General features: G+C 41.9%; 1 protein-coding gene across 1 annotated transcript; it reads left to right on the top strand.

The window, feature by feature from the left end:
• The first annotated feature begins 3,615 nt into the window (after window positions 1-3,615).
• LOC117550397 lies at window positions 3,616-22,855 on the top strand. The gene is given in 15 exon segments (XM_034222826.1): window positions 3,616-4,816; window positions 4,934-5,073; window positions 5,172-5,376; window positions 5,479-5,583; window positions 5,753-5,943; window positions 6,043-6,184; window positions 6,368-7,009; window positions 19,813-20,003; window positions 20,427-20,546; window positions 20,643-20,690; window positions 20,796-20,876; window positions 20,964-21,041; window positions 21,397-21,571; window positions 21,846-21,906; window positions 22,720-22,855. Coding segments are annotated over 15 exon segments (3,516 nt in total).
• Window positions 22,856-23,596: the final 741 nt, after the last annotated feature.

Here is a 23,596-nt window from a genome sequence, read left to right as displayed (position 1 = left end):
TAAGTCATGATGTGAAACGGTTAACAAAGTAAAAGAGAAACTCAAGCTGCTGCTACACTTTATTTTATTTATCTAAAATTAAGCACTTTTAAGATGCACATATTTCAAAAGCTATTTTATTTATTTTCTCTATTTTATTTGTAAATGCAGCCCGAGAGGAACATTTCACATATCCACAGTATGTACTGTATATCTGTATAGTTCAATGTTAATTGACAATAAATATTGTTGTTTATGAATTGTACTTTCTTTATTTGATTGGCAGTCAGTTGTTGATTACATGCAGACGTTGATAAAGCTACAGGCTACTTCAATATATATCACACTAATTCATAAAGCAACTTAGACATTTTGATGTTCCGGAGCTTTGCATGGGGAGATTTTCTCTAACGACCTCGTTGAATTTTAGTTGAATACCCCTGCTCTACAGGTATAATACAAATACAGCACGTGTGTGAAGGAGCGCTGTGTACGGGAACAACAGCCTCATCAAGTCCTCAGCTACTCACTGACGCTCAGCAGCATCATCACTCACCTGCTCCACCAACAATGAAAACTCTGTCTCAATCGTTGTGTTTTTGTGCGTGTATGTGTGTGTGTGTGTGTTTGCTTTTCCCCATGTTTGAGGGAGAGGCAGAAAGTTCAACTGAGCAAACAAAAGAAAGAGTGACGGATCGAGCCAGGGAAGCATAAACAAGCATCAGACTAAAAGCAGCTGAGGGGGTTTGATGGATAAATAGTGAAAGAGTGAGTAGAAAGTGATAGAGAAGGCTGAGCGTGGGGACAGGCGTGACAGCCGTTTGAGACTCAATCGATCGACGGATAAAATGAAAGTGGCCTGTCTCTGTCCTGTTCCTCTTCCAGCCCTGCCTCCCTGCTATTGACAGCTGGATAGAAAATAGACAATGGCTGAGTGATGGGGGAGGAATAACCTGTATTTCAGAGAGCGGCACATACAGCAGCTCTGTGTGTGTGTGTGTGTGTGTGTGTGTGTGTGTGTGTGTGTGTGTGTGTGTGTGTGTGTGTGTGTGTGTGTGTGTGTGTGTGTGTGTGTGTGTGTTGTGTGTGTGTGTGTGTTTGGGAATTTGAAGAAGGAATGGGTTTTAGAGTGTGTGTTCTCATTAGCAGGACGATAGGACAGGACAGAGGTGACATTTCTGAGAGACAGGACACACACACTCTCACTATGAGGTTTCAGGGGTTACAGGGATGATGTCTGATGTGTGGTCTCTTACACACAGATGATGTGCTTTTAGCAACCTCTCAAACTGAATTAATTATTTGGCCGTCATATTATTTTCTTTCAAAGAGTGTTTCCCCGAGGTTGCTTTAAACACAAATTGAATTATATTATTCAATAAAAATTGATCATTTATGTGCAATCACTTTCTCCTTCATCTTTTGTACCAGTTGTTAATGATGCGTCCTGCCTCTTGAGGATTATTAATTTGGCGTCCTTACAGCATCCATTCTACAGACCTGCTGAGAGCTGGTGAACAAAGTGGAGGGCTATGAAGCTTTATTGTACTTGTATTCATGTTGTGGACACAAACATGACTCCTAATGAATGATAATGAGGCTCAGTAATGATGGGTTGCGTCATGGGTTGGCAACAGGCGGCCCGCAGGCCATTGTTGGCCCGCCAGCAATACTATTTGGCCCGTAATTTTGAGAATCAAAAATTAAATATTATTTTGAGATTTTTTTTTTTTTACAACATAGGACCGACAGTCGCACATTAGGGTTTCCGTTAATTACCGGTTTTTATCTGGTAAAATTCATTAAAAACCGGTAAATTCAAAACCTGCTGGTCAAAATGTCTGGTAATAATTAGGGATGCTCCGATCGATCGGCCGCCAGTCATTGTCGGCTGATATTTACTCTTAATAGTTTGATCGGTGCTCTCTATAAAGGCCGCTCAGGAGAGCTGGATCTGATCGATATGGACATAAACGCGAGTGAAGTATAGAGTAGCATGAAGCTGCAGCGTCGGAGACAGCAGTTACAGGACCGCAGTTACAGGACCGCAGTTACAGGACCGCACCACGTGACAGCGGCACGTGACGGAGCACGTTCACATGAATGTGAACGTCAACGCAGAGAATGTGAGTAATGTGAAGTGCTTTTAAAGTTGTATTTGTTTAACATTAATAACAATTCCGGTGTCTTGAAATGAAGTGTGATTAGCTAATATTAACTATGATAGTGTTAAGGCAATACAAACAAACATATGTTTGCTTATGATAGCTTCTAACCGTATTAAAGTCTCTAAAAACAACTATTCGTTAGCTATAGCTTTCGGCAAAAGCATTAGCAAAAGCATTAGCTTCGTTAGCATATTTGATCATTTGTTTAATGCAACTAGCGTGATTTTGGCAAGCCCAACTCAAATAGTTGAGTAATTTAATCACTAATTACAGTAAGAGTATGAGTAATGTGAATCATGTTGTTTTTTTTAAAGTTAACAACTATTCTGTTGTATTGAACAGCCATACAAGCAACAAGTGCTAAATGTCATCTGTTAGCCTATGATCACTCGCTGCAAAACCAACTGTTTTGTTTATTTGTTTAATGAAACCGTATGTTATGGTTATGTTATTTGACAGAGGCTTTTATCCAAAGTGACTCACAAAAAACATAAAATAACCATAATTAACATTAGAATTTCAATACAAATAGTTACATAGTCAAGTTACATTACTTATTACATTTTTAACAGGGTAATTACTCATCTGTAACCTACTACATTTAAAAAAAGTAAACTTCCCAACCCTGATGATTAATTATAGTCAGCTAATTAATTAAACTTCAACGGATGACAAAAGCATGTCAATATGGCCACTACATTAAATCAGCAGTAGCCTAAGTTCTGTCTTCAGTGTAAATGCTTCTTTAATAGTCATTGTATTACAATTTGAATTCATTGTAAATAATCTTCACTGTGCTGACTGCCTGTTTACCGTTTATCAGACAGTCTCATCATTTCGACATGTTTTGTAATATTGCATGAGGTGTTTTAGTCAGTTATGTCGGTTAGAATCTGTTGTGTCAGAATCTAACAATTAGGCCTAATTTATGTCTGTCTGTGAAATTGTTTCAAAATGTTCAGTTTGACCAATTAGGCTCTCTCTTTTTCAAGATGCATATTACAATCCGAGAGGGGAGATCCTTGCCCGACTTACAGCGATGTACTACATGCTGTAAAGACTTTCACTGCCCGTTATGTGCCTCAAATGTATTCCACCCAGCCAAATTGAGCAAGGTCCAAGCCCATTTAGAGAGCCACTTCAACCGTGCAGTTCTCCATGAAGGTAAAGTTAGCTTACATTCTCTTGTGAAATGCAAATGGAGTTGCAATGTGTCTGCATTAAAAGCAACCTGAATGTTATGATCAGTTCCATTTTAGCAATAAATCAAAACAAGTCCTATGATTTGTTTGTGGTGACCAGTTACTTGATCCAGATGTTTGGTATTCATAATTTACACTTTTAAATAATATGATCACAAAATAATAATACTACAATTCTATGTTCTTATGTTTAAGGGTATACCATTCACAGATGTGGATTTAATTGCCGACCGGTATACCATTTCCACTGCAGCTACTGCCAATCCATGCTGGCGCGCAAAGCAGACTTTGTAAAGCATCTGGCTTTGTGCAAGGCAAAACACTCTGCCATAACCCCCGTCATCCCAAATCCAGCAATCCCCATCATCCCAGATACATCGACGCCCGTCATCCCAGATCCAGCAATCCCCATCATCCCAGGGCGAAAGATGCAAAGGGTCCGTTTAGAGCCTGTACTCAAGAAGAAATGTCCCATATGCCATGTTCTCATGAATAAAAAAAATGTGAAAAGGCACATGGAAAGAAAGCACTCTGCCAAACAAAAGGACATAACCGCAAGTTCACACCTACCGAGTGAATGCATAGATCCTGAACATGGAGTCTATGCTGTCCACAAAGCCTTCCATGGAACAAGTACTCCTCTGCATGTTCAGAATAAAGTGTGGTGAGAAAATCAGCATGTGTCTTGTGAAAACAATGACTGCCAGGTGAACCTGGAGTTGGCATGGAGGAGTGGAATTAAAGCCTATCAATGTACACATTTAAAATCCATAACCTACTGTTCATCCTATGCCTCCCCTACTGAGCTTGATGAAGAAACTCTAACGGAGATGGTGAACAACAAATGGTTTGGTGAAGATAAAAAGAGCCTCTGCCTCGTTCGGCAAAACCTTGCCAAATATAACCACGTCCCTTTATCTGTGTACTCGAAAACTGGAACCCCGAAGACAACAAAATATGTATCCATATATGAGCCTACGGTTTCATATTACAGTCGATTGGGAAGAGTCATGGTGTCGTACGACACAAAGAAGAATTTGTGGCACTGTCCTTGTGCAAGGACAAAGATATCATGCCCACACAAATACATTGCAAAATGGCACTTATTTCAGACACACCGTGAACTATTCAGGAAAGTCAGAAGCACAGAGGAGGTGGACGGCCTGAGTGCAGCAGCATCAACAGAGGACGAACACAGTCATGATGAGGCTGATCTGGGCGATGTTCCATATCCACCAAAAGATGTCCAAAAATTGCAAGGCATGACCCAATATATTCTGAGTCACAAAAAGTTACCTGCTGTTCTGCCAGAACATTTGCGGCTTCCATCAGTGGAAGTGCAATATTCAAGGCACCTCATTCCAGAGGAGATGATGTGCCAGCACTGCCCAGGCAACGTGCCCTTGAGTGACCCAGTCCTCATCACAAATAAGGCCAAAATCCTGACCATGTCACATATTGTTAACGGTATGTCAATGATGTTGATTTATTGATTTCTTATTATAATACACTGTGGTAGATTTGTTCTACTTTCAGTAATCATTCAATGAAACTGTAATTTTTGTTTAATCTTTTGATTTCCAGATGTTTCTACCTACTGTAAATCTTGCCATCAATGTGGAGCCCACTACCGGTACCAAGAGTGGAAAGACGGCATTCACAATTTTAATGACCGGATACTCCTAGATCTCCCTTTATGCCTAACCATAAGGAACATGCTTCAGGTAATTGTTAATAGAAGCATAATCTGTGAATTCATAATTTTTATTTGGTAAATGTATAACTGAAATTTGACTGTACATTTATTTTGTTTCTCTCTTAGGTCCATACTGCAGTGAGCAGAGTGGTGGAGTATTTGGAATTGACTTCAGGAGAGCAGTTCCCCTCAGCTGATAAAGTTATTCACGGGTATCTTCACTTCGAAGCCCTTACAGAACATGATTACCAGTATTCTTGTGTGAGCTGTGGTGATCATCCACCAGTGGTCATCATGGACCTCCATAGGAAGGGGGCCTTCCATTTGTCAGGTGAGAATGCTTTCATGGAATAGACTTGTTTACATCAGACGACTGCACACTGGACTACTCCCTGAATTCACTTTTTTTGTAATTTGTACACTATTTCTTTAGTAAGTGACCTTCCACAACCTCCGGTGGACTTCAATGGAGAGGTTGATATGGAATGTTTTTGGGACGCACTTTCAATGGAAAGGATCGGTCGAGGATTTGTAAAAAGTAAGCAATTAATAAACATTTCACACTTTACAACTGCAGAATTATGTGACGAACAAACAAACTAACTAAGACATGGAGATAGATCCATAACCTGTTAACATTTATCAAGATGTCACTTAACTTCAACTCCAAGATGTATTGATATATTTGTGTTTTGATATTTCCAAAGGTCAGCAAAAAAATCAATTTGCAGTACCACCCACTTTCCACTTTTGGGCACCGTGGATAGGAAAAAATACACGCCGCTCAAACCATGTCCTCAACACAGAATTTGCTAAAGTCCGTCCACAAAAACCAGCTGAGGTCCAGGAAATAACCATCACAGAAGACCGATTGAGAGAGGAACTGCACAACCAGAATGTAAAGACACTATTTATTATACCTTTCTCTTCAGGAGAGATTATTATTTGCCCGGAAAACATGCGGCACCTCACACATTTAATGTATTTTATTGGATAGGTTGAAGTGGTGCAGACGTTATGCAGGGAGTGTGGATTGGATTCCTCTGGATCGCGCTCTGACCTCCTCCTGAGATTGTCCAATGAAATACAGTCAAGACAAACCTACGACAAGGTTTTCCAAAAAATGTGGGCGAACTCAGGTAAGCTAAATGTGGGAGCTATCGTTTTCATAAAGTTATGCTAAGGGGGTCTTATTTTTGGATTTCATACATTGTTTAATGTAATCTCATATTGACTCTGTGAGGATGAAAACAAACATTTTTACCAGGATAAACTGAGGCTGTCTTTTTAAAATCTGTTTTCTTTGTCTTTTCTCATCTCAGGTGGTTGGGTTGTGATTATGTGCCCGTGCGGCATTGTTTACAGTATCAAGTGTAACATTAGAGCAGAAAGCCCACGTGACTTCACAGACCTCCTGCTTTCTTGGAAACACATGCCAAATATTGTCATATATGACTTTGCACGTGGACTAGCAACACACATGAATCTCAGAGAACCAGAAAAGTTGCCCTTCACACCATTTGAAGGACGGTTACTGGCCCCAACTCCAGATAACATCACACAAGCAAAAGAGGGAAAACTGAAGGTGTCACTGCCTTGGCTGAACTGCAAAAAACTGGACCCCGACCCTGAATGCCACCCAATAACCGGCTCAGCTGAGCATTATGCTCTGTATGACCGATTCCATGAGGACAATACAAAGGATGCCCGCGATGCCCTGCGGAGGCTTGGCCTGGTCCCACAACTTGCTGGAAAAATAAATAGCCAAGTAGCAGAACAGCTATTTGCAAGGATGAAAAAAAACAATTACTTCCTAAACATGGCTTTACCAACAACCCATCTGTTCCTGATGAGGAATATCATCCACCATCACAATGTTCACAAAAACAAACAGCGACTGGACAAAATAAAAAAGACTTTTCAAACCGACATATCAATCAACATCCACAACCAGGCAGTGTTGGGTAACTTTTTTAAATGCAGTTTTCCTATGCAATTGTTTTATAAATACAGCATTGTGAGGAAAACTTCTGTGTAGCAATGTTGAGGTGAAATTATAGAGTCTGGATCGTCGTTAGCCAAAACACTGAGAGTTTATTTAAGAGTACATTTTAATACAGCCGGAGAGATAGCAAAGCTTCGACCCTTGTCAGGACGAAATCTGGCCAGCTCTGACACAAAGGCGAGACACCACGCACCAACATGAGAAGAAGGAACCACAGAAGCCCGCGCTTTACCTAATCATCGCCAGATGTCGGTACAAAGCTCTGTTTGTCTCGCAAATGCATGGGGACAGGAAACCCTCCCCCACAGGAAAAGCAGAGAAGCTTCTTGACCTGTGACCTCAACTTACAGAGAATCATATGACTAACGAAAAGCATGTTTGCAATAACACAGATTCTAAGAAAAGCTGAGAAACTATACAATCAAGATCGGATTAAAATATTCTCTTACAGTCCATTCTTTTTATCAATCTATTGATAACCAATTAACATTAGTCTAAGAATATTTCAGTCAATACTTAAATCAATAAGCGTCTTCAGAGTTGTGGGCTCACTCACATTAATTACATCAAAAGTAAAACAAGATTGAAAACACTTCAATCACCATGATTGAATACAGTCAATCATAATAGAAAAATCATCTCTCTTCAGTGTTTGGCATCTTTTGTCAAAAAGCACAATAATAAACACACATGAAATACAAAAATATAATAGCAAAATATATGTTTCAAAAATAAGATCTTTTATCATTTATCACTTAGTTAATCTCATTCATCAAACACAAATTCTAAATCAGTTTACATCTCAAAGATTTACTTCAAGGCAATTACTTATTAAAAACACAATTAGAATTTAGGATTATAAGAAATCCAATTGAGGTATAAATCAGAATCATGAGAGATCCAGCTAAAATTCCCAGTTAAGGTATAAATTCGCAGTGATGAATCGATCAATCTGTAATCTGTAAAGTTACAGTGTCCTCAATCTTTAACATTACTTTACGTTTACTTCATTACGCTTTATTCAAGAGTAAGGCACTTAGTAGTACATATATTTCATTCAAATACATTTGTTCAAAATCTGAAAAGGAAGAATCAGACATTTTATTGTATAACAACCTGAAAAGGAAAAATCAGACATTTGTTCTTTAATTCAGAGTATCAACTGTAATCAATATCAAAACATCTGTTCTTTATTCAGAGTATCAACTGTAATCAATTTCTCAATCTCTGAACGGGGGTACCCATGGGGCAGAAATCGCGATGGAGACCCATGGATCTGGAAGCTCTGTGTCATACATCAACATTGTGTCATTTACAGTCGAATGCCCCACTAGCCTCTGTGGGGCTTGGAGGGCGTTCTTGGCCACCCTTCGTATGGCTAATTTAACCACAGTGATCAAACAGATCACTAGGATTAGCACAACCAAGATAAACACTGAAACAGTAACAACAAATTTAACCAACCCCGCTCCCCAGGATCCAAAGGTTCCACTTAAATCCCCAAATGTAAACCCATGAGTTTCATGCAATTATTTTATTCCCCTAGCCGTATCATGAGCCATATCCATAACTTCAGGTGTAGCATCAGAAATGAAAGAACAGCACTCACTTCCAATCACCTTGCATGTGCCCCCCTGGGCAGCTAAGAGGAGATCTAGCGCCATGCGATTCTGTAGTGCTACTGTCCTAACTTCCTGCAATTCTTTGTGTTCAGCTAACATCGCTGTGTTGGATACATTTAGATGATGTTCTACAACTTCGGACAGTGCCACAATTTCCTGCTGAGTAACATAAATACCGTACCAAGGCAGAAATAGGCTAGCTATCTGTTGTCCTTGTGTAATTGACCTGCTGTTCCTGTGTAGAGAGGGAAGTATCGCTGCAATCTCATTAGCCTCTACTTTACGGATTAAAGGGATTAGGTAGGCTAGATAACAGGTGCCATAAAAAACGTCATATGGCACACAGCCGTACGCGCGATCCCCACAAACTAAGTAAACTCTCTGTGGGAGGGGAATTCTGGCTAAGTTTACCCTCACTATGGTATTACAGTCGCTGTGTCCCACATCTGGAGAGGTGTGAGATCCTACTTCATTCTGGAAACAGATGGACACATTCTTCCATTCATGCACCACAATTGGGGGAACATATACTGAGCAGTCACGTGTAGGGGGCTTGCCTAAGGGTATTGGCTTAGTACAGTCATGTATTTTAACCTCAACGTAGTCCACTGTTCTAGAGCCAAACCAGGGCACAACTGTTACCAAAGCTTCAACCAACAAAGATGGTGTGTGTGGTTGCATTATACATGTTGGACTTGTAAAGTTAGCCGAACAATTAGTCTGAGCTAGAGCTAACTGGAATCTGTATTCAAAAGCTAGGTTAACGTATTTCTTCATATATATTAGTTTTAAAAACATCAACCGTTTGAAACCGTCAGGCAGGTAATTTTTATTTACTGTATCAACAATGAGAGAGACTAAGCCCTTGTACTGTAAAGGTTGCTAAGTTCTGTCTTCAGTGTAATGGGGTAGGAAGGAGTGTAACAATCCTCCGCCTCATCGCTAATTCTGGATGCTTTGTCATTCCAGCTCACTAAACCGTAGTCAGCTTTCGTGAAAGGAATTGGGCTAAACATAGGAGAATGCATTGATTCTGGCATATTTTGGCACAGCCAACAGTTGCTAACATTACGTTCATGCGCGTAGTCTAACATTAAACTTACTGCAGAATTAGTTTTAGTTCGTTTAAAAGGAGTGATTAAGGCCTTTTTTGAAGAATCTACATCACCTCCTGATTGTTTAAGTGGAGTAGATGGAACATTTGTTTTGCTATCTAGTCCAGTAAATGTGCATGCAGTGACACCTGGATTGGGAACCTGGTAATCTGGTTTCCTCATTGTACATTTTACCTTATCCCTTATCAGTGTCTTGAACTGTTCTACAGTGCTACACCACAGTTCTGGGGGCATTTCTTCAATGGTGTTGAGAGCCATCCTTACCCCCTCTGGTGCGAACCTGAACCAATGGTACTGGTTCTTTGGATACATCTCCCACGTTGGGTAAACTAAGGACATAGGAAACACAATAATACAGTTAGATGAGTCACATATTGAAATTGGGCAGTTAAAAGAAATAGTCTCTGACTTATGATCAGGGAGGGAGACAATCCATCTGATTCTCCCTCCTTTTCTCTCTCTTTGTGTCTCTCGCACCATACTGAATGTCTGTGTGGTGATTGGATACAACCTGTCCTTGTCGCTAGGCACTGCTTTGCTTGTTGGTGTTGTTTTGGCCTCAGGGTCTGGGCCCTGAGTGGTCAAGTCGTCTGCGCTCTTAGATAAGAGCACCTTATTTTCTCCCTCAGAGGGGCGAGAGCCCCCGCCACCTGTCGTTGGGATTTTCACAGCTTCATCCAGTAGGGAATCCTTGGCCAGGTATAGTAAACCCAGAATGACGATGATGATGACTGCCTTCACACGCCAGCATCCGGTAGAGGAGAGAGATGACATCTGGAAGCGTGAATCCACTCCGCTCTACCTTGTACTCTCAGGGCTGTTCTGGTCACTATTAATACCTGGAAAGGACCTTTCCACCTGGGAGACAAAACATATTTTTCAAGCGATTTGATTAGTACATTATCACCAATCTGAAAAGGTTGGGTGGGCCCCTCTCCGGGCTGAGGGAGCCTGTCAGCCACCTGCCTGTGAAACTTTCTCAACATGTCAGTTAGATATTTGACATAGTTAGTCATGTAATCATCTGTCCACAAAAGAGTGAGTTTGTGGGGTATTACTGGGGGGCTAGACCCTGTGAACATTACGCTTCCCATCAATACTTTGTGTGGGCTAAGCCCTGTCGTTGCATTTGGTGCGCTTCTGATGGAGCACAGAACTAGCGGCAGCGCGTCTACCAATTTTAGTCCTGTGGTCAACATTGTCTTGGTGAGTTTCTCCTTTATAGTCAAGTTCATTCTCTCAACCTGACCTGAGCTCTGTGGATGATAGGGAACATGCAATTGCCATTTGAACCCTAACACTGTAGCTAGACTCTGGGTTATCTTAGAAATTAATGCTGGACCTCTGTCACTGTTAATCCCTGCTGGAACACCAAATCTAGGGATAACATCTTTGAGAAGACACTTTACAACTGTTCTAGCGTCTTCTTTTCTGGTAGGGTAGGCCTCTACCCATTTGGAGAACTGGCACACTATTACCAAAATATATTTGAATCCTTAGCATGGTGGCATGTGTGAAAAGTCAATTTGCATATTTACAAAGGGCCCCGAGGGGGGCGTTAAGTGTTCATGCTGAACTGGACCACTTCTTCTTCTTGTCTGCTGGCATATCATGCATCTATCTACAAGGGTCTGTGTAGCTAGTGTGATGCCTGGAGCAAACCATTGTGACTTTATAATCCCATTCATCCCTCCTTTTCCTACATGTGATTTGCCATGTGCAACATGTGCCAAAACATGGAGGAACGAACGGGGACAGACCATCCGGCCGTCTGGGTGGAGCCACAAGCTGGACTCAGCGTCAAGTGTACAACCTCGTCTTAGCCATAAATCTTTCTCCCTAACATCAGCGTGGGCTTGCATGTCCAGGAGGTCATCATTAAAAGAAGGCAAACAAATGGTTCCTGCGGGTTGTGTTGAGGGGCATTGGAGCACCATAGAAGAGCAGGAAACTGCTGCTTGTTTAGCCGCGGTGTCGGCTAACGCATTTCCACGCGAAATAGGATCATCAGAATTTGTGTGAGCAACACATTTAACTACTGCTAGCTGTGCAGGGAGCAGGATAGCGTCTAATAGCTCAGCTACTAACGCATGATGTTGAATAGGCTTACCAGCCGATGTTAAGAAACCGCGCATTTTCCACAAGACACCAAAATCATGGCACACACCAAATGCATACCTGGAGTCTGTGAAAATGGTTGCAACTCTACCTTCAGCCAAAATACACGCCCTAAGCAGAGCATACAACTCTGCAGCCTGAGCTGACGTGCCATTTGGCAAGGCCCGGCTTTCTAAAACTTCCCAGTCATTCACAACAGCATAGCCTGCTAAGTGTACTGTGTCAGACGGCCTGCTCGCAGACCCGTCTGTGTACAGAATCATATCTGAATTAGAGATAGGAGTTTGCAACATATCAGCTCTGGGGGAAGAAGACATGTCAATCGTTGTGACGCAGTCATGTGTTATTTCAAAATCTGGAATTGGCACCAGCGTAGCTGGGTTTAGGGGGGGGGAGCGTTTAAGAGTGATGTGTGGGCTTGAAAGAATTACCGCTTCATAACCAGATCGTCTTGCTGCCGTCATATGCTGAGTAGCAGAGGTGTTCAGAATATGCAAAACTGCATGTGGGACATGTACTACACCAGGGGTGGCCAACCAGTCAGAGGTTAAGAGCCACATTTTTTCTATGTTACTTCAAAGAGCCACATCAAACACACAGTCACTGATATCGCTTGTTTCAGTTTTTTGTTTTCTGGAGACAAGATTTCAACCACGTCACTGATGCATTGTTGTGGCATTGGGATATATATTTTTTAAATCCTCTGGAGCAGAGAGAGGAGCTGTGGATTATTGTTATTGATTAATGCATCAGTGTTTCTTATAGGGTCAAAAACACTAAACTCACAACTTAAAATGAAAGCGTTTAGTTTATTTAATAAAAGAGCACATGTTCAATGTGAAAAGTGACAGTAGTTATAGATTATTTGCAATTTGGTGTTATATATATATTTTTTTTAAAAAAATTATATATATATATTTTTTTTAAACACCTTGAATTTCAGGGGGGGCGCGGGGCTCCGTTGGCGGGGCGCAGCGCCCCTCCAAGACAATGGTAGGGGAAACACTGGATAATGTTTAATCAACGATAGGTTTCCCCCCCCCCCCTCAAAGGTGATTGGTTCACTGCATCGCAGGTATTATTGTGATTGGCTCTTGGGCCACATCAAAATTATACGCGCTGTCATCCTCTCATACTGACACACAACATACATAACACGGGACGAAAGTAACGGAGCGATTTTATCCGAGCCCAAACAACTTTGACCGGCCAAATTACGTCAGAATTATCAGCATTCAATACTTAACAGACCTACTAAATATCAGGTTTAACTGTCAGGAGTAGCTAGTGTTGTCACGATACCAACATTTTGGTTTTGATACCAAGTCAAGAATTGCGATTCCGATTCTTTTTCGATATTTTCTTAAAAAAAGGGAAACAGTCTTAAATGTAATTATTGTGCTTTATTTCACACCAGAACCATAACACAAACTTTTAAACAATGAGAACAATAAATAAAATAAATGACAAGAATTCGTATTAAATACAATTAATAAATGTCTTACAGACAGGCCTCGTGGTGTCCGTAGGCTTGCCCTCACTGTCAGAGATATAGCTAAAATACTTCCAAATTTCGCTTCTGGCGTCTTTTGTCAACAAGCCGAGGCGCAGCGGCAGTTGCACTCCCACTTGCAGCCATGCTTCTCGTTTTCTCACATGCTCTGGCAGCTAGCGCGTGCACGAGAGAGGGGATGGACTTAGAGCGTGCTTGAGAGGGGCGGGACTGCAGGCACGGCTGCAGTGCAGGGAGTGGAAGCAGAGCGCTGAACACACACGGCTCTTATTAAAACGGCGCTTTTCTCACCGGAGTACTTTTCCCCCGTCATTCTTAAAGTACCGATACTAATGAAACGGAGGAATAGTAACGTTTTTAACGGCAGGGTATCGCGGTACCTTTCAAGTATCGGTACACCGTGCAACACTAGTCAGGAGTCAGTGTCTCTCCCCCAAACTCACACATAAAATTCGATATGAACTGAAGAGCCGCATGAAACTAGGCAAAGAGCCGCATGCGGCTCGAGAGCCGCGGGTTGGCCACCCCTGTACTACACAGTCACTGGCCAGTACAATGGGAGAGGATTGTTTTACAACTATCGCAACTGCGGCCACAGCCCGCAGGCATGAAGGCATACCAAGTACCACAGGGGAGAGTCGAGATGAGTAGTATGCAACAGGCCGGAAATTAGAGCCATGCTTCTGTACCAAAATGCCCGTTGCAAAGCCCCCCTTCTCATGGACGTGTAGATGAAAAGGTTGATCGTAATCAGGGAGCCCCAGAAAAGGTTGATCGTAATCAGGGAGCCCCAGGGCAGGAGCAGATATGAGGGCCTGCTTTAAGTCCTGAAAAGCTGTGTGCATGTCCTCAGACCATTGAACAATGTTAGGGGCAGCCTGCAGAGTGGCAGCACGCAGGACAGAATCCATCGCAGCGTACTCAAAAATCCAGTGTCTGCAATAATTTGCCATGCCCAAGAAGGAAAGCATGTCCTTCTTTGTGCGAGGTGGTGGTACTTTGTGCAACAGGCAAATCCTTGCTGGCGAGAGGAGACGGTGTCCATCCCTTAGAATGTGACCCAAATACGTGACCTCAGTCTGGCAGTATTGCAACTTGGCCAGGGATGCTCTGTGTCCGCATTCAGAAAGTATTTTCATGAGCAGAATGGAGTCGATGCGACAGGCGTCTTTGTTGGGAGAAGCTAACAACAGGTCATCTGCGTACTGAAGCAAGGTACTACCTCCTGTCAGGACCAAAGTGTCCAGATCTCTCTTAACAGCTGCTGCGTACACAGTAGGCGACTCAACAAACCCCTGTGGGAGGCGCGTGTATGTGATTTGTTTACCTTTAAAAGTAAATGCAAACAGATACTGGCTGTCTGGATGCAGAGGAACAGAGAAAAACACTGAACACAAATCAATCACTGTGTAGTACTTAGAGTCTGGCGGCAGAGAAGCAAGGATCGAATTAGTGTCCGGCACAATTGGAGCTGTCGGAATGACAATAGCATTAATAGCTTGCAAATCTTGGACAAAGCGCCACTCATCAGGGCGATTGTGCTTAGGTATGGGTAGAATTTGAGTATTACACAGGCTGGTTGTATAGATCAATACGCCCTGATCGAGCAGAGATTGGATGACTCCTTCAATTCCCAAAATGGCTCTATGGGGTAAATTGTATTGTCTGATAGCTGGCAATCTGGCGTTGGCTTTCAGTGTCACTCTGTGTGGAGGAGCTGAGCTGACAAACCCAACATGGTTCTTGTGTTTGGCCCATAATGTAGCCGGTACTTCTGAAAAATCTGAAGGGGGGCCATACTCTGTGGGGGGGTTTGGTTGTAAGTGGAGGAATGTGCATTGAGGAAGAGCAATTGGCTCAGCGAGACTCAGCAAAAAATGCTCCTCTCCAAAGTTAATTACTTTTAGGTGTGTGTGTGTGTGTGTAGGGGGGAGGGGAAACTTTTGCAGCTTCCAGCCGAGCCTGGCAGCGGGCTGCTTCTTCAACATGAAAGGCCTGTAGGGTGGGTGTTAGCCTGAGGGGTAATGCACACCCCTGTGGGCCAATGAACAAAAACTGCTCACATCTCAACCGATCTGAGCTGTTGCAAAAACCTCTTACTGATCGCGCGTAGTCATCTGACGGGTTAAAAGCAGCTGTGCAGTGACAATTCAACACAGGCCGCATGAGGGACATTAAATAAGCACACACAGGAGAAAGGCTAGCAATTTTCTGAATTCCTGTTGTGGAGAAAACAGAAATCATGTTGAAATCTGGAAATGACCAACAATAAAAGTTGTCTTGAGATGATTGAATGAATTGGACAGCTTGATAGATTTTACTGTCAGGAATTGTCAAAAACAATCCATCTGGAGTGCAATGTATTGTTGCCTGTAACTTACAAAGCAAATCTCTGCCCATTAGATTAATAGGACTTCCATCTGAAATAATGAAAGAGTGTTGCACATTAGACCCTTCGATTGAAACATTCGTACTCTCTGAAATGGGTTCGGACATAGAAATGCCAGCAACTCCTATTGTTGTAACAAAATCATTAGTTGCTTCACACACTTTCTCCTTAGTACGTACTGCAGACAATGTGGCTCCGCTGTCAATCAAAATATCTACAGCCGTACCACTAAAATCAACGGGCATAATCGGATCTTCACGCGGGTTATTGGAAAGGCGAATTGTTGCTGCTTGAATGGGGAAATGCTGTGAATCTGATCCTATTTCTCCATGGTACCCCTATCTTATATTAAATCCACTTTGCTGACCATTTTGCCCCTGTTGGGTTTGTCTGTCATAGTGGGGGGGCGGCATTAATGCAGGATGCCGGGGGGGTTGGGGGAGAACAGGCAAGGATTGTGTGTTCTGCTGAGCCCCCCATCGCTTTTCGCACTGCCCCACCCAGTGGTCCGTTGCGCCGCAAACATGACATGGCATCAACTTTTTGGAATTTTTATTCTGCTGCTGTTTGCTCTTGTTTTGATAATCCTGTGATCTTCCCTGATTTTGATACTGCTGTGTGCGGTTTTGTCCCTGAAACTGCTGGGAGTTATCCGCACCCTGATAAGCCTGTGTATTTTGAGGCAATTGTTGCAGCAGCTGGGCAATTCTGGGGGTCAGAAATATCTGGCTCCTATGCAGGGCACGCATTGTGGCTATCGTGAGTTTCCAGGTTTTAACTTGCCAGTCAGGAGTCGCCATCATGTAGGCTTGAGCTGTCTCTGGGATTAAATTATGCAACAAGGTCTGTATGCCCGCATTATTATCCCACACTGTCATGAAACGCTGGATACATTCTGGGACATTTTCTGTTGGGTTCTGTACGCAAGCCATCACTTGGGAAAAATCTGTGTGAGTCTTAGCGCATGCTCTAATAGCCAAAGCAGCGATGTTTTGAATCCACATGTCGCGTGTCTGTGTCAGAGGCCAATCACCTGCAGGCGTACACTCAGGGAATTTAAACTCGTCTCTGCACGTGGGCCAATCTGCCTTGTATGTTAAGATTATCAGCTGTTTAACATCATGAACCAAACAGTTATAAACTGAGCAGACATTAGTCAACCACGACAGATACTCATCTGGGCTTTTGGTGAGACTGGGAGCGTGATTAGTGACATCAATGACCTCAGCGGGTGTCCATGGCTTAAAAACTGGAACCTCTCCTATCAGAATTTTCGGGGCGGTCACAGTTTCAGCAGAATAATTTTTCTGAGATGTTTGCATTCTCGTGATAATTTTACGCTGGAAATTTTTTGGAAAACTGCTGCCGTACGGCGATCCTGGATAATCGTGTAAACGGAGTGGCGGAATACGAGGAGGGGGATTTCGCAACGGGCTGTCGTCTGAAAAATCCCCTTCACCCTCCGCTGCACTCTGCTCCTCTTGTCCTGAATCTAGTTCTCTATGATGTCCTGTCTGATATCTCAACCCATTTTCATTCATGATAGCTGCAGCTGTCATTAACAGATCATCATCGGAGTTTCTCGCAACGGGATTTGAGAGTTCTTTCGCGGGAATTATTTTTGTACAGAGAGATACAGCCTGCTTTCCTTCCAGCAGCCCAGTGTCTGTCAAAATGCAAATGAGCTGAGACAGGCTGGGAGACTTCCCTTGTCTTTTCAACCAATCGTACATCACTGATTTCGCAACGCTGCAACGTCTTTTCCGTGTCTTTCCTTAATTCTGGACATGTTCTCTGATTTAACATCAAAAGCAGCCTCTAGACTAAGCAAATGACAACTCTCCGCACATTTAGAAACCCCATCAATCAATGCTTTGAGCTCAATGGAGCCTCGCTCGGTGCCAACAGATTTTTCATTCTTTCGCTCATCATAACCTCTTTTCTCTGCAATAGACATCCATGCTTTAACACATTCTTTCATGTATCCCATATCCCATGAGCAATTTGAATTATTTTCAACCAGTTTAAATGCCTGCCACAACACGCCCATGTCAAAAGTACCTGTTAATGGCAAATCAAATTGAATCTTCCCTTTCTGATTAATCTGTTGTGAGTGTTCGCAAAGTAACGATGTAAACGGCATAACTTTAGACCAATCCAAGCTTCTTCCAACAATTCCAGACGGCATGTTAGGAGAAAAGATGTGCGTGTAATGGCTGTCTGTAATTGGATCTTTAGATGGTGTCTTGGTACGTGAAATGGTTTTCCTCTTACCAACTGAATCGTTTGTGGAGGCAGTATTACCCATGTTTAACGGTTAGTACAATAAAACAAACACTGCAATTAGACAAACAAACATGTACTCGCAACAAAAATCAGCGCGATAGCCAAAGTGAATCCAATTTAATTTAATCCGAATTAGGGAGATTCCAGCGGGTAGGGAAATATCTGTTTAATATGAGTGCCTTCTTACTCATATACTTGTACAAGTGCTAAGAACGGAATCTGTTGAAGAGCAATAACTAATTTATTCTCAATCAAACAACCACCATGCCAATTTAGTAGTGCTCCGCTCCCTCCGTATCCGGAGAGCGGAGGCTTTTTTATTTACCCTGTCTTAAAACAACAGCCAAATTTAACAACTCGTCAGTTATGAAACACAGCTCGATGTCACACTGCCCCATCACCCTTCCCATTAATAACCGTTATGTTTAGTTCCAAAACCATAATGGTGTGATTAAGAGAATATGACACTGTGCTTTATTTCTCCTCGCCTGCCGCTCTCCGCAGGGGGGAGGAGGGAAATCTACACACAATCCCCCGCAGCAACAGGCAGAATTCGAGGCGAGTCGATTTGACCAGTTTACAGCTGAAATCTCCAGAATTCGGCGATTCGTTTCAATTACAAATCTTTACATTGCTTTTGAACAGAAGTTCAACCTTACTGATGCTCTCCTTAAGGTCTCTCCGAATATTTGCCGTGTGTAATTGTCTGGTAATTTAATTCCAGGAAACACACACAGAGGAAATCGGTAAAAGTCGATATTCCGAGGTTATTTATTAGCCCCAAATATTCTTATTGTTCTTTACATGAGCTGTGCTTGCTCTTGTAGGTACTTGCCCCAGTAGTAATCACAGGGAAAATCGGCCAGGACAGAATCCCCATTTGACACCGATTCCCCAGGTTATCATAAAAAAAAAAAATTCCACAGATGTAAATAGAGAGACCCAAAAAAATTGCATCTGCTCAGTTTCACAGGTAATTTATGATACCGTCAATCACAGAGTCTGGTAAGGCAATGTCCAAATATAGATTTGAAATTACACTTACCAGTTCTGAAGATCTTTTGGTATACTGTTCGCGACGCCAATCTGTGAGGAAAACTTCTGTGTAGCAATGTTGAGGTGAAATGATAGAGTCTGGATCGTCGTTAGCCAAAACACTGAGAGTTTATTTAAGAGTACATTTTAATACAGCCGGAGAGATAGCAAAGCTTCGACCCTTGTCAGGACGAAACCTGGCCAGCTCTGACACAAAGGCGAGACACCACGCACCAACATGAGAAGAGGCGGAACCACAGAAGCCCGCGCTTTACCTAATCATCGCCAGATGTCGGGACAAAGCTCTGTTTGTCTCGCAAATGTATGGGGACAGGAAACCCTCCCCCACAGGAAAAGCAGAGAAGCTTCTTGACCTGTGACCTCAACTTACAGAGAATCATATGACTAACGAAAAGCATGTTTGCAATAACACAGATTCTAAGAAAAGCTGAGAAACTCTATACAATCAAGATCGGATTAAAATATTCTCTTACAAGCATATTATTAGTCACGTTGGGGGGGGGGGGAAAGAGTGATCATGTCCTGGCATGTTCTTAATTTAGTTTTTCTGTATGACAGTAGTTTCATAGCATATCATGATTAGGAACTTCTTTCACCAGATGGTTTAGCTTTCTTAAACATCACTGACATATGTATGACTGGTATTGAGTTTTTCTACTTTAGTTTCAGCAGATGCAGTACCCCCGACAGAAGCCATCGCTGTGCCCCTGACAGAAGCCATCGCCGTGCCCCTGACAGAAGCCATCGCCGTGCCCCTGACAGAAGCCATCGCCTTGTCCCCGACAGAGGCCCTCAGCTATTCGGCAACAGTGAAGCCCTGGGAAAAAGACAGGAATCATATCCAGGACCAACTGGTAAGCTAATTAGTAGAAATATTCATTCTTTGTCATAGTACACACCAGTGTTTCCCCTAGGATGGAGTCATAGCAGCGGTGCCAAGGCACGTGGGCCCAGTATAATTCGAGCGCGTGGAGTTTTTTAGCGTGTGCACGTGCGAAGTGCGCACCGCCAATTGGTTTCTATGAGTCTGACAGCACAATAAAGGCTCTTGAGGCCTAGTACCAGGGCCGGTTCTAGCCAATTTGCTGCCCAAGGCGAGATTTTATAAAGAATAAATAAAAAATCTCTACAAAAGACAAATAGCCTACACTACAAAAACAGAAACTTATTGACATAGGTAATATACGTCAAAATGGCTTCAAATGTATTCAGTATTGTATGTATTAGTATGATAATAGTGTGTATTATCTGACTAATAGCTGGGTTTTTTTTTGCAGCTCAATTACGTGTTGGACACTGCAAGGCCTGGATCAGAGATCCTTGTGAAAGAAGGGCACACATGTATCACACGAGAAGAATTCTGGAGCCTGGGGTTGGGAAGAAACATGGATGCTCATGTGAGTACCGGTAGTGAGAAGTTTGTTAATACTAGGAGGTTTTTGTTTTTGTTTTTTTGTGCTTGTTCATTGATGAGTTTTGATTGTGTCTTGTAGATTGGGAATGCCTGCATGAAATGGATTCACGAAGCAGCTCGGCAACACGTATGTAACATATATAAAAGACTAAAGCCTAAATTAAGCAGACTAGCTGTAAGTATATTCTGTTATACTTTAGTCTACTTTCAAAGTTGTTGTTTTTTCCAATAGGGCAAAGACATTTATATAGAGGACATGTACATTGTTCCTACTTGGAAGAACAGACAAAGCAACATGGTTGCCAACTTTCCGGTAAGTCTATATAAAATAACAAAATATGTATGCGGTCACAAAATTGTAGATTTACATAATAACAAGATGTTGTTTCATAAATGTTAGGAGGATATCAACATGAAAGACTTCTTAGTCTTTCCGGCATGGACCAATGCAAATGGGCCAGGACACTTTGTACTCTGTGTAAGGACATTTTACTGTAACTACATACACTAGTGTCTATAATAATACTGGTAATTAGGTAGTGTTAGTAACAGGTAAACAAAACAAAGACCAACCATAAATGTCAGTCATTTCTCATTATTGGTCACAACTTTTGCATCATTTTAAATGTAATGTTTTTGAACATTTTCATGAACTTACACATATTACTGAATTATTTCCCTTTATTATTACAACTATTTCATAATTTGAATCCTTTAAATGTCAATTGTTACCTGTTAATTCATGTGTATTTCAACAGTCAACTACAACTCTACTCCCTGTCCTAATGACTTGTAAACGATTGTGCACCTCTTTACTCATTACCATATTATAGATCATGAAGCCACTCCTGAGAGAGATGATCTTTTTAGACTCGCAGTACACCATGCACGAGTCTGGGTTTGGTGATGCTGAGTACAGAGCAATGTTTAGGTCAACAGATAAGACATACTGTTCGCCACGTTCATATGGCACATTACATTTTGGCTACGTTCCTATAGCCTGTACTGGTATGTTTTGGTTCCTATTGTCTAATGTCTCAGTGGTTGTCACATATATATGTTTGAAATTATTTGTATTGCTTTTCTCTGATGTGTGAGCTTTTCTCTGATTTTAGGAAATAATTGTTATCTTTCTAAATATCTGTTCATGCCGGTACTGCAAGGCAATTTTGACAAAGACATGTGGCAGCTACTGTAGACTTATTTGCACAAGTACCAAAGAACTTTAACATTATGAATTCCAAAATGTCTTTTTGTTAATTTTTTAATGTTTGTCTTGTAGAAATCTTGCTCAGCAGATTAATCCTGGGAGCTGGACAGAGAAGACTGGGCATGATATTGCGGTGAATAATCAATGCACAACAAATATTAATAATAAATGCATAGCTACTGCAAAGATACATTACTATTGCCTGTACTCTGCAGCATATCATGTACAAATCATCATGTGACGGAGAACACTTGGGGTTTATCTATCAGTCATGTATTTGTATGTTATCTTTTTTTGATGTTGATTTTAGGGCTTGCCACGCCAGATGTCTGGAAATGACTGCGGAATTTTTATGCTTATGGTAGGGTATCAGTTGGCACGTTTGCAGGCTTCTGTAAACATTGTAAATATAATGCTTTGTTTTCCATCTTCTCTGTTCCAGTACACTCTGTCCATTGTCACAAGCGCCGGGCTTCAATTCCAGGAGGTTAGTTTAGGATTTTTGTTTACTAAAGAAGTAAATGCCTACTTAAAGTGTTGCTTATGTTGCATCATACTGTTCATGTTGAAGAAAAATGATTTATTGTGGACATTGTGAATCAAAAATGGTCTTTGTCACTTTCTAATTTCATTCAGAGGGACATGCCTTTGATTCGGAAGTGGTGGTGTCTTCTTCTCATGCAGCATTTTGAAATACAAGGGTATGAAAGCCCTTAACAATATGTGTGTTTTGATTTAAGTAACACTTTATTTTGAGGGTCACTTGTAGATTATCTATTATATTAGGTTAACCATGTACAGATCAGTAGACCATCAGTAACAAGAGCTGTAAGACTCTGGGTGGCAATATCTGTTGAGATTATTAATGCATATCAATTGTGCACCAATGCCTTAGCCTTTCCCTATGCAATACTTTAGATGACGTCTTGTTCTTATTGTTTCAAAGGCATGGCCAAAGGTTTGACTTCTGGACTCTGGAGGCCAGAAGCTTGCTGGAGGGAACCCTTCAGCCAGTGTTCAGAGTGCCACGACAGGTTATCTCCCTGGAGAGGGAACAGCAGACCCCGCCTCACCCCCAGTGAAGAAACAGCAGACCCCGCCTCACCCCCAGTGACTGACCCATCTGATTTAATATATATGTCAATATATCACATTTTACTCTATGAGCTCTGCCAAAACTGCCTGACAGCAGACCCCCACAGTGTGGAAATAAAAATAAATAAAAATGTATTCTGAAACAGTGTTTAACAGTGTTGTTTTCTTTTTAATAATAATGAAACAGTGTTGTTTGTTTAATATACATATAAACATTCATGTGAACGTGCGTTGACCGTCACGTGCCGCCGTCACGTGCTGTCACGTGCTCCGTCACGTGCCGCCGTCACGTGGTGCGGTCCTGTAACTGCGGTCCTGTAACTGCTGTCTCCGACGCTGCAGCTTCATACTATTGGAAGTATAACCGGACCTGAGAGAGATCAGATCAGCTGCTGCCTAATCACCTGAAGCCCCGCCCACTGTTTAGCGCGCTGCATGAGAAACAGACGGGCTGTCAGGAGAGAGAAAGAGGGAGAGGGGAAAAGAGAGGATCCGTTTCTCCCGTGTTATTATCCAAAGTTAATGTAAACTTTTGAATAATGTACTTCATCTACTACAAGTAGTTTGTTTGAATGTAATAATTATGTTGTTTGTTGTTTGTGGAATCATTTATTGAAAAATGATTATAAACTGAAGCAATATGAAAATGACTCCCATTAACTGAGTTTTAAACATCAGCATATCCTGTCATAGTCCGGTGATTACCTGCTAACGGAAACTTTACTACA

The sequence above is a fragment of the Gymnodraco acuticeps genome, unplaced genomic scaffold (assembly GCF_902827175.1).
Source record: "Gymnodraco acuticeps unplaced genomic scaffold, fGymAcu1.1, whole genome shotgun sequence".
Lineage (NCBI taxonomy): Eukaryota > Metazoa > Chordata > Actinopteri > Perciformes > Bathydraconidae > Gymnodraco > Gymnodraco acuticeps.
This window is presented reverse-complemented; position numbering and strand designations above follow the sequence as displayed.